Source organism: Mytilus edulis, chromosome 1, assembly GCF_963676685.1.
Source record: "Mytilus edulis chromosome 1, xbMytEdul2.2, whole genome shotgun sequence".
Taxonomy (NCBI): Eukaryota; Metazoa; Mollusca; class Bivalvia; order Mytilida; family Mytilidae; genus Mytilus; species Mytilus edulis.
In genome coordinates this window covers 85,945,005-85,957,789 of record NC_092344.1, presented here as the reverse complement: position 1 = coordinate 85,957,789, position 12,785 = coordinate 85,945,005, and the positions used below count along the sequence as shown (strand labels likewise).

The 12,785-nt window shown below is 34.3% G+C and overlaps 1 protein-coding gene and 1 pseudogene across 1 annotated transcript; both read right to left on the bottom strand.

Moving 5' to 3' along the window:
• Nucleotides 1–2,284: 2,284 nt before the first annotated feature.
• Nucleotides 2,285–4,914, bottom strand: LOC139488757 (uncharacterized protein KIAA1958-like; annotated as a pseudogene).
• Nucleotides 4,915–9,132: 4,218 nt separating this feature from the next.
• LOC139488693 (ATP-dependent DNA helicase pif1-like) lies at nt 9,133–12,251 on the bottom strand. Its single transcript, XM_071274543.1, has 2 exons — nt 11,649–12,251; nt 9,133–9,177 (listed from the first exon to the last, which is right to left on the bottom strand). The coding sequence occupies exons 1-2, from the start codon at nt 12,249–12,251 to the stop codon at nt 9,133–9,135; spliced, it is 648 nt and encodes a 215-aa protein (XP_071130644.1).
• Nucleotides 12,252–12,785: the final 534 nt, after the last annotated feature.

The following is a 12,785-nucleotide window of genomic DNA, read 5'->3' as shown; positions in this document are numbered from 1 at the left end:
GAAATGAGCGCAAGGGAAAACTGATTTAGTAACGAACAAAGCGAAGAATCCGTCCTCACTTGGAAAGCGATAATCTGTCCAGAACAATTCTTTTATTTGGAACAAGATTTAACAGCATACATTGTGTGACATGGGCTTTTAACTAACATTAAGTAACTTGTGTCTTTAACCTTTGGTTTTTGTGTTAGTATTGATCTGGTAAATAAACCCTTTTAAACTGAGTTTTACAAGTATTTTTATCGTTGCATATGGAGCAGGATCTACTTACCCTTCCGGAGCACCTGAGATGACCCCCAGATTTTGGTGGGGTTCGTGTTGGTTAGTCTTTAGTTTTCATTGTTGTATCTTGGGTACTATTATCTGTTTATTTTTTAGCCATGGCGTTGTAAGTTTGTTTTCGATATACGAGTTTGACTGTCCATCTGGTATCTTTCGCAACACTGATCTGGTATGAAAGAATTGAACAATCACACACATGTTAGACCGTGCCACATTCCAAAGCCTGTAATTCATTGTTTATCGCAGTCTGTCATATAAATATTCCGATCAGTTTAAGTTTATTGCAGGCCGTTTTTTCTCTCTTTATAATTGTTTCATATTTCATTATACTTGGTTCGTTTATATAATGTTTATAGTTAAACTATAAGGCATGCATTTTTCTTGTTGAATGCCATACAATGACCTGTAATTGGATACAGACAACAAAAAACAACACTTATGCAAGTCAGCAAGCTAAACGACTCGTAGATAACAGGCTCCAGGCCAGCGTTTCACAAAGCCCCATTAAGTATGCGTGCCGTCGTAAGATTATTGTATTTTGATAGCAGTTTTTGCGCGAATATTAATGAAACCATATTTAAGATAGCTGCATCGATCAAGATGAATCTAGAATACCAAGACTATTTAATAACAGGACCACCCTCTCTTCCTGTGACCCTACCAACGACATGGACATAATTTTAAGATTTAATTTTGATAGAGCTACTATGAATGATGCTATAGAGGCAGACATCAAAATGATCAAAACTGGTCTCATGCCCTACCACCTGAAAAAATAATAAAAACAAAAATATCGAGATAGCTCAGAGGGAAATTCAAAATGGAAGTCCGTAAACAAAAGCCAAAATCAAACGCCCAAAGACATCGAATGGATAATAACTGACATATTCCTGACTTCTTATGTAGAAAATGGCGGATTAAAGCTGATTTTAAAGCTAGCTAAACCTCTCACTTGTATGACAGTTGCATGAAATTCTATTGTATTGATGTGTGATCAAAACAAACAAACACAATAGGTAAAATTGTAAAAAGTATGTTACAGCAGTCAACATTAATTTGTTATAATCTTAATCACTATAAAACAAACAAATATGTAACAAAGTCAACAAAGATACACAAAAAAGTCATATAGACAAAGCACACTGACAAAAACGAAAGACAAAAAAGCACAATAAATGAATTTATATATCAGGTATTCAAGTGAAAGGTTTTAATCTTGTCTTGCAGTGCTTTCTTTTTCATTTTATTGATATGATAGTTCTTTAATGATGTGTAATTATGACGTCAACGTTCTTTTTAACTTTGAGCAGCATGCTGCCGTTTTTTATAAAACAATCGCTAATAACGACTAACATTAATTTTAGCGTGTTACAAACGACTAAATAACGATGACATCTACGTGCGTTTTATAAGGCATACGCAGAAGAATCGTTATAATTTTTGATCGCTAGACAATCGCTATTTATATAATAATGTTGTGTTTAACATTGACTATGCGAAAATAGTAGCCAGGGTGAGAGACAATAGTGCACGACCCTGGCTTCTATTTTCCATAGTCAATGTTAAACACAACATTAATATCATTATTATACTGACTGTTTACTATTTTGAATAGTGACAATAGTGTATTTCAATGTAAAAAAATGCTTTTTATGTAATCTTATCAACATATATTTGCTCTCTTAAAAAGACTTTGGCTTTGTCTTTATAGCTGAAAGAAAGATTATCAAAGGGATTGATTCAATAGTATGTTTTGGGGTGAAATGATTGATTTTAACTTTGTATCTGAATATAAATCATTATTGACATACAATAGAATACTGGTTGGCCTGGTGCTAGAAGTTGAGTTAAACTTGCTATAAGGTTCCAGCGGTTTGCTCATTGTTGAAAGCTTAAACTCCATGTTCACTTCAAGATGAAGAAGCATTAAAGCATTATGTCCTAGATTTGTCTCTGTATTATTTTGGATTTTTCTCAAGAAAGTGTACTCCAAACCTCTTCCATTTCATTTATTAACCTTCTCCACAGTAATAATGATATCTGGATCATATGGTGCAGTTTCAACTGAAATAATTTAAATAAAATCAGCTTTTGAGTGTGAACAAAGTACCAATACTATTAGATAACAAATTATTCTAGTTGAACATAAAAAAAGATGCACAAATAGCCATATTTACACATATAACGGTACATCATTTGTACTATCAAAAACAAGTAAAAGCGTACTTTCATTTTTAAAATGTATTGAATAATGTTGAGACATAAATGTATTTACATGTGTTAAATGTGCAATTAATTCACCTGAATGCCATTTTGTTCATGAACTCCATTATATGTAACGGGACATGTAGGAGAGTGACTTTAAGGAAGATCTCATTGTTGAAGACTATGTGACAAACCTTTGACATTTATTTCATCTTGTTGACCCAAAATATATGTTGAATAGTTAATACTATTTCAATAGTACCTGAATACAAAAAGAAAAAATATACCTTGTCTCTTACTATTTCTAACAGCAGAAACAGTCTCTAGTACTGGTAGAGGTATTGGCTGTTCATTCTCATCCGACGTGAAGGTAGAAACAGTCTTTTCCTGGGACAAGCTAACTGTAATAAAAAGAATTCAGTTTGTTTTTGCACTATCTTGCATGTAAGGAGAACTATTTATATATTATATAGACTATATGTACAAAAGGAGCCATATGAACAGTTGTCTTATCTTTAAACAGTACAACCCAAGTTTAGTGGCAAATATTAGAATACAATTATCGATGTGATTTTATTGTGCTATAATATTTGATGGGAGTCAATGCTACAATGTAGTGTGCTATATTTCATGGTACCAACAAAACAAATAAATACATGCATTTCTCCTAGTTTATTTTTTCTTTGCATTTCTTTGATTATTTTGTTCAATTTGATAGTTTACATGATTATACTTACTAGTTACACTCCTACTTTCTGTCTGTTGTAATGTTCCATAGGTACATTTACTTAATGCATCAGACATACTCTTTTTCTGTTTATCTGAAATGTATTTATAAAAAACAATGAAAGCATTTATATGAGTTCAGAAAATGATTGACAGACAGTAAAATTAATTTATAAACATGCACAATAAAATAAAGAAATGTACAATAGTCATTAGAATAAAGAATATATAAATATTGTACCCAGTCATTTCACACATTAAACCCAATACCTTTTTGAGATTTTACATAAAAATTTTGGATAAACTCAATTATGATATTAAAAGCAGAAATATTCTTACAATATTGTTGTATTTCCATGTATATTTTTGTTATTATATGTACAAATGATGTACTGCATAAGATATATAGATATAACTGTATTAAAATTTTAGCAATTGCACAATGAATATTAAATATTTGTGTAGCATTTATCTGCAGTATCATAACAATAGCTTGATAAAGATGCCTCATTTCTGTGTCCACTGATAGTCTTGATGTGACCGGATTGAAAGCCACTATAGTCCAGCAAGGTTATGCATGTTGACCGGATACAGTGGTTTTTGTATTCTCTAAATAATTTTGCTGACTTCGACAAATTCTTCATAAACACTTTTATGGTGTTTTGTCCAATGGGTTCGTTTCTGAACCACATATCATCTTGTTCACTGAATTAATTCTTTGGATGCAAGAATAATCTGTTACTTGCATTATTGTGTTTCTTTAGATATTTAACAAAAGACTTAACAGGATATCTATCTGTGCCAGTAGCATACATCATTCCCCCTGTACCCTCTGTCTCATTTGTAGTACCTTGGTGGTTTTTTGTTAGTTCTGTTGTAAGTTTACGGACATACAACATCTGCCCTTTTTGATCCGAGTCAACTTTAAATTCATCAACCTTCAATTGTGAGAGATTTTTTTGACCCCTTCTGCAGAAATATAAGATTGTCTCGAATATAGTTTTATTTAGGAGGCCCTGAGGAGTTGACGTGTTAAAAACTAGTGGGTGTTCATAAAGCATTCTCAAATCCCCCAGTGAGATAGCCTCATGGTGGGTGACAGTTCCTTTTCCCTCTTCTCTCGTTTTCCTGAGTAGGGAAGTACAGTTGTCGTTCGCTCGGGTAAATTCGGGGTCGGTTATGATATAAAAAAAACCTGTCGTCTCCTTAAGATATCTATTTATGCTCTGTCGTATGGCTAGAAGAGTATTTTTTTTGTAATATTCTTGACTTTTATTTCGGATGTTGGCATAAAAATCTTGCAATAAATTTGCGTTTTCATCTTTTGTGGCTTCCAAAATGTCAATTTCCATACCTCTTTCAACAATGAAATCTGACAAAACTTTAACAGCAAAATGTGTTTGTTGACCAGTTTTCTTGGACTTAAAGTTCTCTTTTCTAAATGTTGTAGGGTCGTCTTGACCAAACCGCGACATCTTGCTTGTTTTGTTTTTTTGCAGACGACAGTATAGTCATTAAGCGTCTTTAATGAGTGGTTTATAACATCGTTATTTTAAGCACACATATGATGAGGCTAATAAGTCCAGCCCACTTGTCTGTCAATGCGACTAAGCTCCACCTTCTCGCGTGAAATCAAACAATGATTGACGTTAAAATCAATAGTCTATTGCAACAGCAAGACATACTATTTTCGCATAGTGCAGTTAACGCTATATATTTCTTTTAAAAACTGCAAAAATAGAGTAGTTTAACTATAGAAGGACATTCTTACAACACGGGAATTCTGGAGAACAGCACTATTTTTCGTTCGAATTTCACATAGAATTTAGCAATACGTGCAACACTATCTGACTATGGAAATACAAAAAAAAATAAAGTCCGAGAAAACATTACTTTTCGAGTGAGGTTGTGGATATCATTGTGGAGGGAGTGCAAGAGAACTATTCTGTTCTTTTTGGAGCACTCTCTCCCAATTTAGACCTTCATAAAAAGAAGGCAATCTGGTCAAGTATTGTTCAGAAGTATGTTATCACACTGATATTTTAAATAGACACACATTGAATTAAACTCAAACAAATGAGTATAAAAAAAGATTTATATTTTAATAATTTGTCTGCTGAATGCAAACACTATATTGGTAAAACAAAACCAGTCAAGTGCTTGTGCCACAGATATGTCTAAAGTCCTCTAAATAATAATATATCAATGTTTTTCATTATCCTAAAATTTCGGATTTAAGTACAAAGCACTCTCAGTGTCGTCTACTAGAAGAAAGAAAGTATTGTATTGCTGAAAGACATAATCTTCCGTCTTATGTTTATCTGACGGAAGATACACTTTAATTTACAAGCCTTTATTAATCTATGTCTCCATATAACAAAGGAGATATTTGAGAAATTGTAACAGATGATATAATTCTGTTGACCGAAGAACGACTAACGCCATGGATATCTTCTATCTCAGACAGGAACCACCCCCTTTGCATAGTACCGCAAAGATGTCAAAACTTGATGCAAAGGGGGGATTGCAAAGTTTCTCAGTGTATTTGCCTTTCTCAGTGAGGGACAAGAACATCTACCAATTCAAAAATACTTTGTCTGTCTAAACGACACCCTGAAATTAGTTCTGTCATTCAGATTGTCCATAATGTTAGTTCTATCTCTAAACACTCTTTCCCTCCACAGTGCCATGTGTCTCAAAATGAGTAAGGCGATGGCCATCTTTAACTCTGCGATCAATCTGCGATAGATTTACCTACACACTAAAAACGTTCGCGATTTGCACGCAATGTACGATTGTTTTATAAAACGGGATTTTTACGCTACATGTGGATCACGTGGATAAGTGGATATTTGATGTTGGTATTTTATAGACGTAAACAAAGAGATATATAGATAATGCATTAAATGTTTAAATCAATCAATCAATTACATAAAATAAGTACTAGTGCGACACATTTTATTTTCAAAACGACATAGTCGTGTGTATCGTGATTTCCATTATGATATAAAGGAAAAAAGTATTAAATAAAAATACGACTTAAGTTAAAAGCAATATACGTGATACATAATATTTCTGTTGTGATTATATATTTGGTGGATAATTCATCCATTGATTCTGCTGCGTAAAAAAAAAATTTGATGAACACGAGAAACTCACTAAATTCAACAAAAACGATACATTTGATTGATAAACACTGCACACAAACAAAGACCTTTGATTTTGGTTGCACAAAAAAACAAAACGAATAAATTTAAAAATAATTTAAAAAAATTTAAAATAATATCTATTTGGAAAATGAGTTTCAGTATGCTGAGACGAGGTAACAGAAAGCGGACATCTTCAGCCAGATCAGGTGTTAGAAGGACACCGGTGACCTCACAGGGATTATCGTCTGTGCAATCAAACCTGAGGGATGCAAGACCTGGTAAATGTTCGGAGTCGATACACACAATGTCTGGACCATACTAATAATATCGACAGGTTGATGCCAACACAGTCCACATTGCGGATATGTCACCTGTACCATTCCCATGACAACCAAGACTGGCGATAGAATCCAATCCAACTTGTGATAACATAAGAGTTTGTGTCACCAATATTGATTATTTACCAGTTCCTTATAGAACTGCAAGTGTTCACGAGAATATAGACATAATTAAAATGTGACACAATCAAAGAAAAAATATTGAAAGGGGAAAACATGGATTTGGCTTGTCTCTGAAATTAAATTGTTAAAGTAATAAGATTTAAAATCTAAATTTTAAATCAGTTATCGGTTGTGCTCATGACACCACGTCCGTTATACTACTTCGTCAGTTATTAATAATATTTGGTTTTTAGTTTGATTATCGATCTTCACAAGTGATTTATTTACTCATAATCCTCCATTAGACGTCGACATTTGGCTATAGCAGACGCTCTTTTTAGACACAGAAAATATCTGCAGCAAACCCGCCCACCCACCCCCTTCTTTGTTAGAATGCAATTCGTGCGAAAGATACTGCTGTGTGGTTTTGTTTGTTTATATTGTGCACATATATTAAATCATCACACCATGTTGAAAGCTGTTCAAAAGTTCTAAAATCGAGACTGTCACTCCACGAACAATAGATGAATCCTGACCAAGGAGTGGACATATACAGAAATTTTAAGGCTAACTTGGAAGTGGATAATCTGGTACCTTTGATAAGTATTAGTCGTTTGATTTATGGCAGATTTCGCTGCGCTCAAAGAACATATTTGCAGTTTACAGACTTATTTAAATCGTATGATAGCATTAACCTCTGGTTTCCAGGGTTAATAGCTTATCTTGAACTTTCCCTTTTCATATATGGTCTGCCACCTCGAACATATTCGGCGATCATCATCCAACATTTTCAATAACCGTTATGGAATAAGCGTTTCACAAATGTTCCTTACGTCGTATTAAACTACAATCCCCTTTCCTTTTATGAATGTGACCAACCGAATTAGACTATTTACCGGATTTGTTAGCACATAAGCAACACGACGGATGCCACATGTGGAGCAGGATATGCTTACCCTCCCGGTGAACCTGAGATTACCCCTAGCTTTTGTGGGGTTCGTGTTGCTTATTCTTTAGTTTTCTATGTTGTGTCATGTGTACTATTGTTTGTCTTTTTCATTTATAGCCGTAGCGTTGTCGGTTAGGAGAATACACGCTATAGTTATGACTACATTTAAGATGGAAGCTGTTGAATTGTACAAAGCCACGGCATGTGTAACAAAACGGCATATAGACAAAGCACATTAGCAAAAATCAAGGTAAAGTATACAAAAATTTCCATCGCATAATTACACAATGACGGGATGTATAAGTACGGAGCCACGTCAAATGAATATTACCCAAAACAGGCCATAAACATTAAAAGTATTGTTCGTAAAGTTAAATAAATTAATACTACATACACAACAAGGTCAGTACCCATAATCTATTATTTAAAACCATCGTGTATTGTTCGTGAAGTAGATACGGAACATTTATCATGAAGGTCTTGGTACACTCCGATGAACTTTTTTTGAGTAAAAGAACGAGACGCGGTTTTTTTTTTAAATCTGAGTAGCAGCTGCAAGGTCTTGAATACCGAATGATTTGGGAAATACATATCCCATATGCAAAAACCAAAATCGTATCGTTTGTCAAATACTCTGGTACTAAAACGCAGGTTCTATTAGCCGTTCGTTACTACTCAAAAGGGGTTTCTTAATCAGAACTTGCAGATTTACATGGTGTTTGCAGGGCAAGTGCTAGCCGATGCATTACCTCCGTAGGACTGAGGATGGGTCACAATAACTTTACCAGTAAACTGAGAAGATTAAAAGTAAAGGGATTTCTATGGCATTGTGCCAAATGTTGTTGGTGCAATAGATGGGACCACAGGCACTTGTTTTCTATCCATGGGAAGATGTACTATCCCTATATATTACGAGAAGGTGGCTAACATTGTAATAGCTACTTCCACTTCAAAACTCTATTTCTACATAGTTACTCGTCGTATTTGTGTCCTACCTTGCGCTGTTCACTTCATTATATATTTATCTTTCGCGCTGTACAAGTTACAAAAATCCCATTGTGACCCTCGTCACAGTAATCATGAATTATATTTATATAAACTATGATTTCTTGACCTAGTAAACCCTCATGTTTTTTTTTGGAAAAAAAAGTTTGTTTCCAGTTTTTGGAGAAAAAAATAATTTGTTTTTGACCCTGACTGAGTGATTGGGACTTAAATGGGAGGAGATGGGGGTTGCGACTTCTACAATTGTGCGCACAGGCACTTGTTTTCTATGATCACAGTCGCTTGAATTTTAGTGATATATGTATGAAAAAAAACATATATAACAGTATTTTTTTTAATTTTTTTTCATACATATATCACTAAAATTCAAGCGACTGTGCTATGATCTTCTATCCATGACTCTAGTAGCCTGTGACTGTGTGGCCTGAATGGGTATGGTTATTTGGAATTAAATGAATAGGCTGAAATACAAGAAAAATGTATTATGGTGTTTGGAATGAGCGTGGCATCTAATAAAATTTTGCTTAAGTTGCACTGTACAGATTATTCTTTTTTTCAATACATATATGAATAGGTCAGGATTTAATGAGAAATATATGATTAGATTTAGTATTCTAAATGCTTTAAGCATATGGATAGGTGGGTTTTTAATTTGCCGTTTGCAAATTTGTACCTCAAAGTAATTGCAGTGAACCTACCACCCCCACCCCCTGCATTGGGATTAAAATTTTTCCAATTGGCCATTTTCTGTGGACATTCAGAAATGCAATGGGTCATTCTATAACATTATATTTAAAAAATTCTGATTTCAATGGGACATTTTAATTTGAATTTGATAAAAGGTGCATGGCCAGTAGTAGATCAAAAACTTTTAATAAAGGAGGGCAGGACTGCAATAAGAGGGGGCCTGTTCCAGTCATTCCCTATACAATCAACCAAAGTTGAAACTGAAGTTTCTTTTCAATAATTATATGACGATAAAAGTAATCAAATAAAATATAGGGCGAGTACACCCCTAAGTCATACCCCACCCCCTGCCATTTTAAGAATGTTCTTATATCTTTTATATGATTGAGAATCCCCCCTAAAGTTAAACATTAAAGTTATATATTCTTGTTCGTCATGTCAAATTGATTTGAATAATATGCCAGGCTAGTACCCTGAGTTAAACCCCACCCCTGTCATTTAAGTAGTAAATGGTCTCATATCTTGTAAACGGTCGAGTTACCAACCCCTAAACCCAATATCTTCTTGCTTGGGACGATAAAAGTAATAAAAAAATAAAATGGGTGAGTACCCCCGGGTCAAATGCCCATCCCAACCATTTAAAAATATTCTTATATCTTGTAAAAGGTTGAAATCCACACCCATTTATCTTCCTGTTCGTCATGTCAAATTGAATAAATAGTATGTGGGTACCAAGCGGTTTATAATTACAGGGGGCTTTGTTTGGGAGAATTTGTAACATCATCCTGCTACAGTCTTTTCTTGTTCAACTTACTAGTATTCTATCTCAAAAAGAAGGAAACAAGTGGGGTGATCACTCAGTCAGGTCACTCATAGTGTTAGTTTGGCCTTATAGTCATCACCATTCAAAATTAAACCACTTCCAGAGTTATAAAAACATTTCCATCAATTTGACTGGCCTTTCCACCACAACAAGAGATATTTCATTTGAAGATATCCATAAAATGACACCACCTAATTGGTTCATCTTCAAGCAACGTGCCACCTCAATCACTTTCGGATACTTTTATGACATATCATTTAACGGGAAGAACCCTGTCTTACATTTAACATTCAGTTGTGAGAAATTAATCACAGTACATATTGATAATAAAGTTGTAGATCTTGCCTCATACCAAATCCCTAATAGAGTGGAATATACATTTACATCTTTAGCTGCAATATTTCAATGTATAAAGTTGATTCATCCTTGCGAAGGATGTGAAATCAAACTGAATAAAGAACACTCATTCTCTTCAAGTATAAAAGGTACTAAGGAAATATGTAAATTATCGGATGGTGTGGCAAAGCACATATTAAAACATGAAGACTGCTTGGGTATTGTGCAACTTAAGTTAAACTCCTCTCTTCTTATATGTAACAAGTGTTCCAAATTTGTTGCAAACAAGAAAATGAATAGTTTAAAATCAGAGAATAAGGAAAATGACCCAGTGGAACTTTCTTAAGGTGAAATTATAAGAAAACTTAAAGAGTTAGCTCCTAACCTTCATGAAAATCAAATTTCATTACTGCACACACAGATTGTTGCACCTAATATGACAAGTAAGAAAGGAATGTGTTGGGACAAAGATGTAATTTGTATGGCCTTAAGTTTGTTCAATAGAAACCCTGCAGCATACAGAGATATTGTTCAAAATGATTGGTTACAATTACCGTCTGAAAGTCTTATAAAACTATACAAAAATGCTGTGCATCAATGTCCTGGAATTGTTCCTGACATGATGCTGTGGATGTGTAATGAGGCCAAGAGGCAAAACCTTGTAACAGAGGGCTACTTTGGAGGTTTAATTTTATATGAAATGGCGATTCAAGAAGACCTAAAAATTGTCAATACCAAGTCGAGCACAAAATTATACGGTTTGTCTGATAGTGGTTTAGATGTGCAAGCACTACACGAGGGAAAATTTGAAAGCAAACTGGCAAATCATGTACAGCAATACATTTTCAGTGGTCTGGTATATTTTGACAATTAGTGTCAGGGGTATGAACAATATCATAAGGTGTTTTACAGTATGATAATGTGCCACTATCATAAAAAATATGATTCACATTTTCATCGTAGTATTTGTACAAGGAAAGTTCATGTTTCAATATTGATGACTTTTTAAATCTTACTACTAGTACTTGCAAACCTTTTTTCCCCCTTACCCTACCAATAGCCACGCCCAATTGTCCAGGTGCAAAAATGCAGCTTGCATCTACTACAGCTCGGTCTAAAGTTAAACCTTGTGATTTATGAATTGTGATACTGAAGGCAAGACATAATGTTAATTGCTTTCTTGAAGCTATTACTTTGCTTTCAACAGAACTGTACACAGTGAACTTTTCCTTTTTAATTTCTACTTGAGTAACTTTTAAATTTGTATTTTTAAAGTCAACAGTCACAGTTTCTGTTGAAATCGAATTAACAATACCCCGTAGACCATTGACAAGATTAGCATTCAAATTTTTCAACAACATTACAGGACACCCTAATTTCAAGTGAAGGTGTTTTGGAACAGGAAGTCTCTCTAGTTTTGAATTATTCCCTTCATCAACCGCGTTAAATACAAATTCCCCACCCTCCATATCAATAAGCTTACAAGAATTGTACATTTCACAATCAAAATTTCTGGCACAAAGTCTTATGGCATCATCTCCCGGTGGTAATTTGCGGCTCAATCTTTTTATCATATTGTGAGTGTCCTCTGGCAGCTCACCTCTCGAAATATCATTGATTGCTTTGACAAAGTCCTCTTGGTTTTGTCTCATTACATTTGTCAAAATAAATTTGTGTTTGAACACTTGTTTAAATATGGGTGACCTGAAACAATGCTCTCCAGAGTCCAACTTCAGTTGATCTGGGACGGGGGTTAATTGGAAAAAATCTCCTACAACAATTACTTGTATGCCACCAATGCAAATATGAGGGATTTATCTAATATATGTCTACAAATATATTCTACTTGTTCAAACAACTTGCTAGATAGCATGGATATCTCATCAATAATGAGACATTGGGTGCTCTTGATATTGTGTTTGTATACTTCATAATGGTCACTGTTTTCTAATTTATGGAGCAATGTCTCATTTGAAAACCGACCGTCACCAATTCCAGACCATGAATGGATTGTTTTCCCCCCCGACATTAACCGATGCTATGCCAGTCGTGGCAGTAACTTGCACCCCACTAGATTTTTCATTGTATTTCTTGAAACTTTTAGCTATTTCTTTTATTAAATAACTCTTACCAGTCCCACTTTGACCTAACACAATCATAGAATGGCCCTCTAACGCCTTGGACAA

Bases quoted from the DNA above. Each gene is read 5' to 3' on its own strand.
- LOC139488693 (XM_071274543.1), bottom strand. From the start codon at position 12,251: ATGAGACAAAACCAAGAGGACTTTGTCAAAGCAATCAATGATATTTCG. The intron at 9,178-11,648 runs GTAAGGGGGAAA...ATACCCATTCAG, and splicing joins TGGGCGTGGCTATTGGTAGG to GCCACACAGTCACAGGCTAC.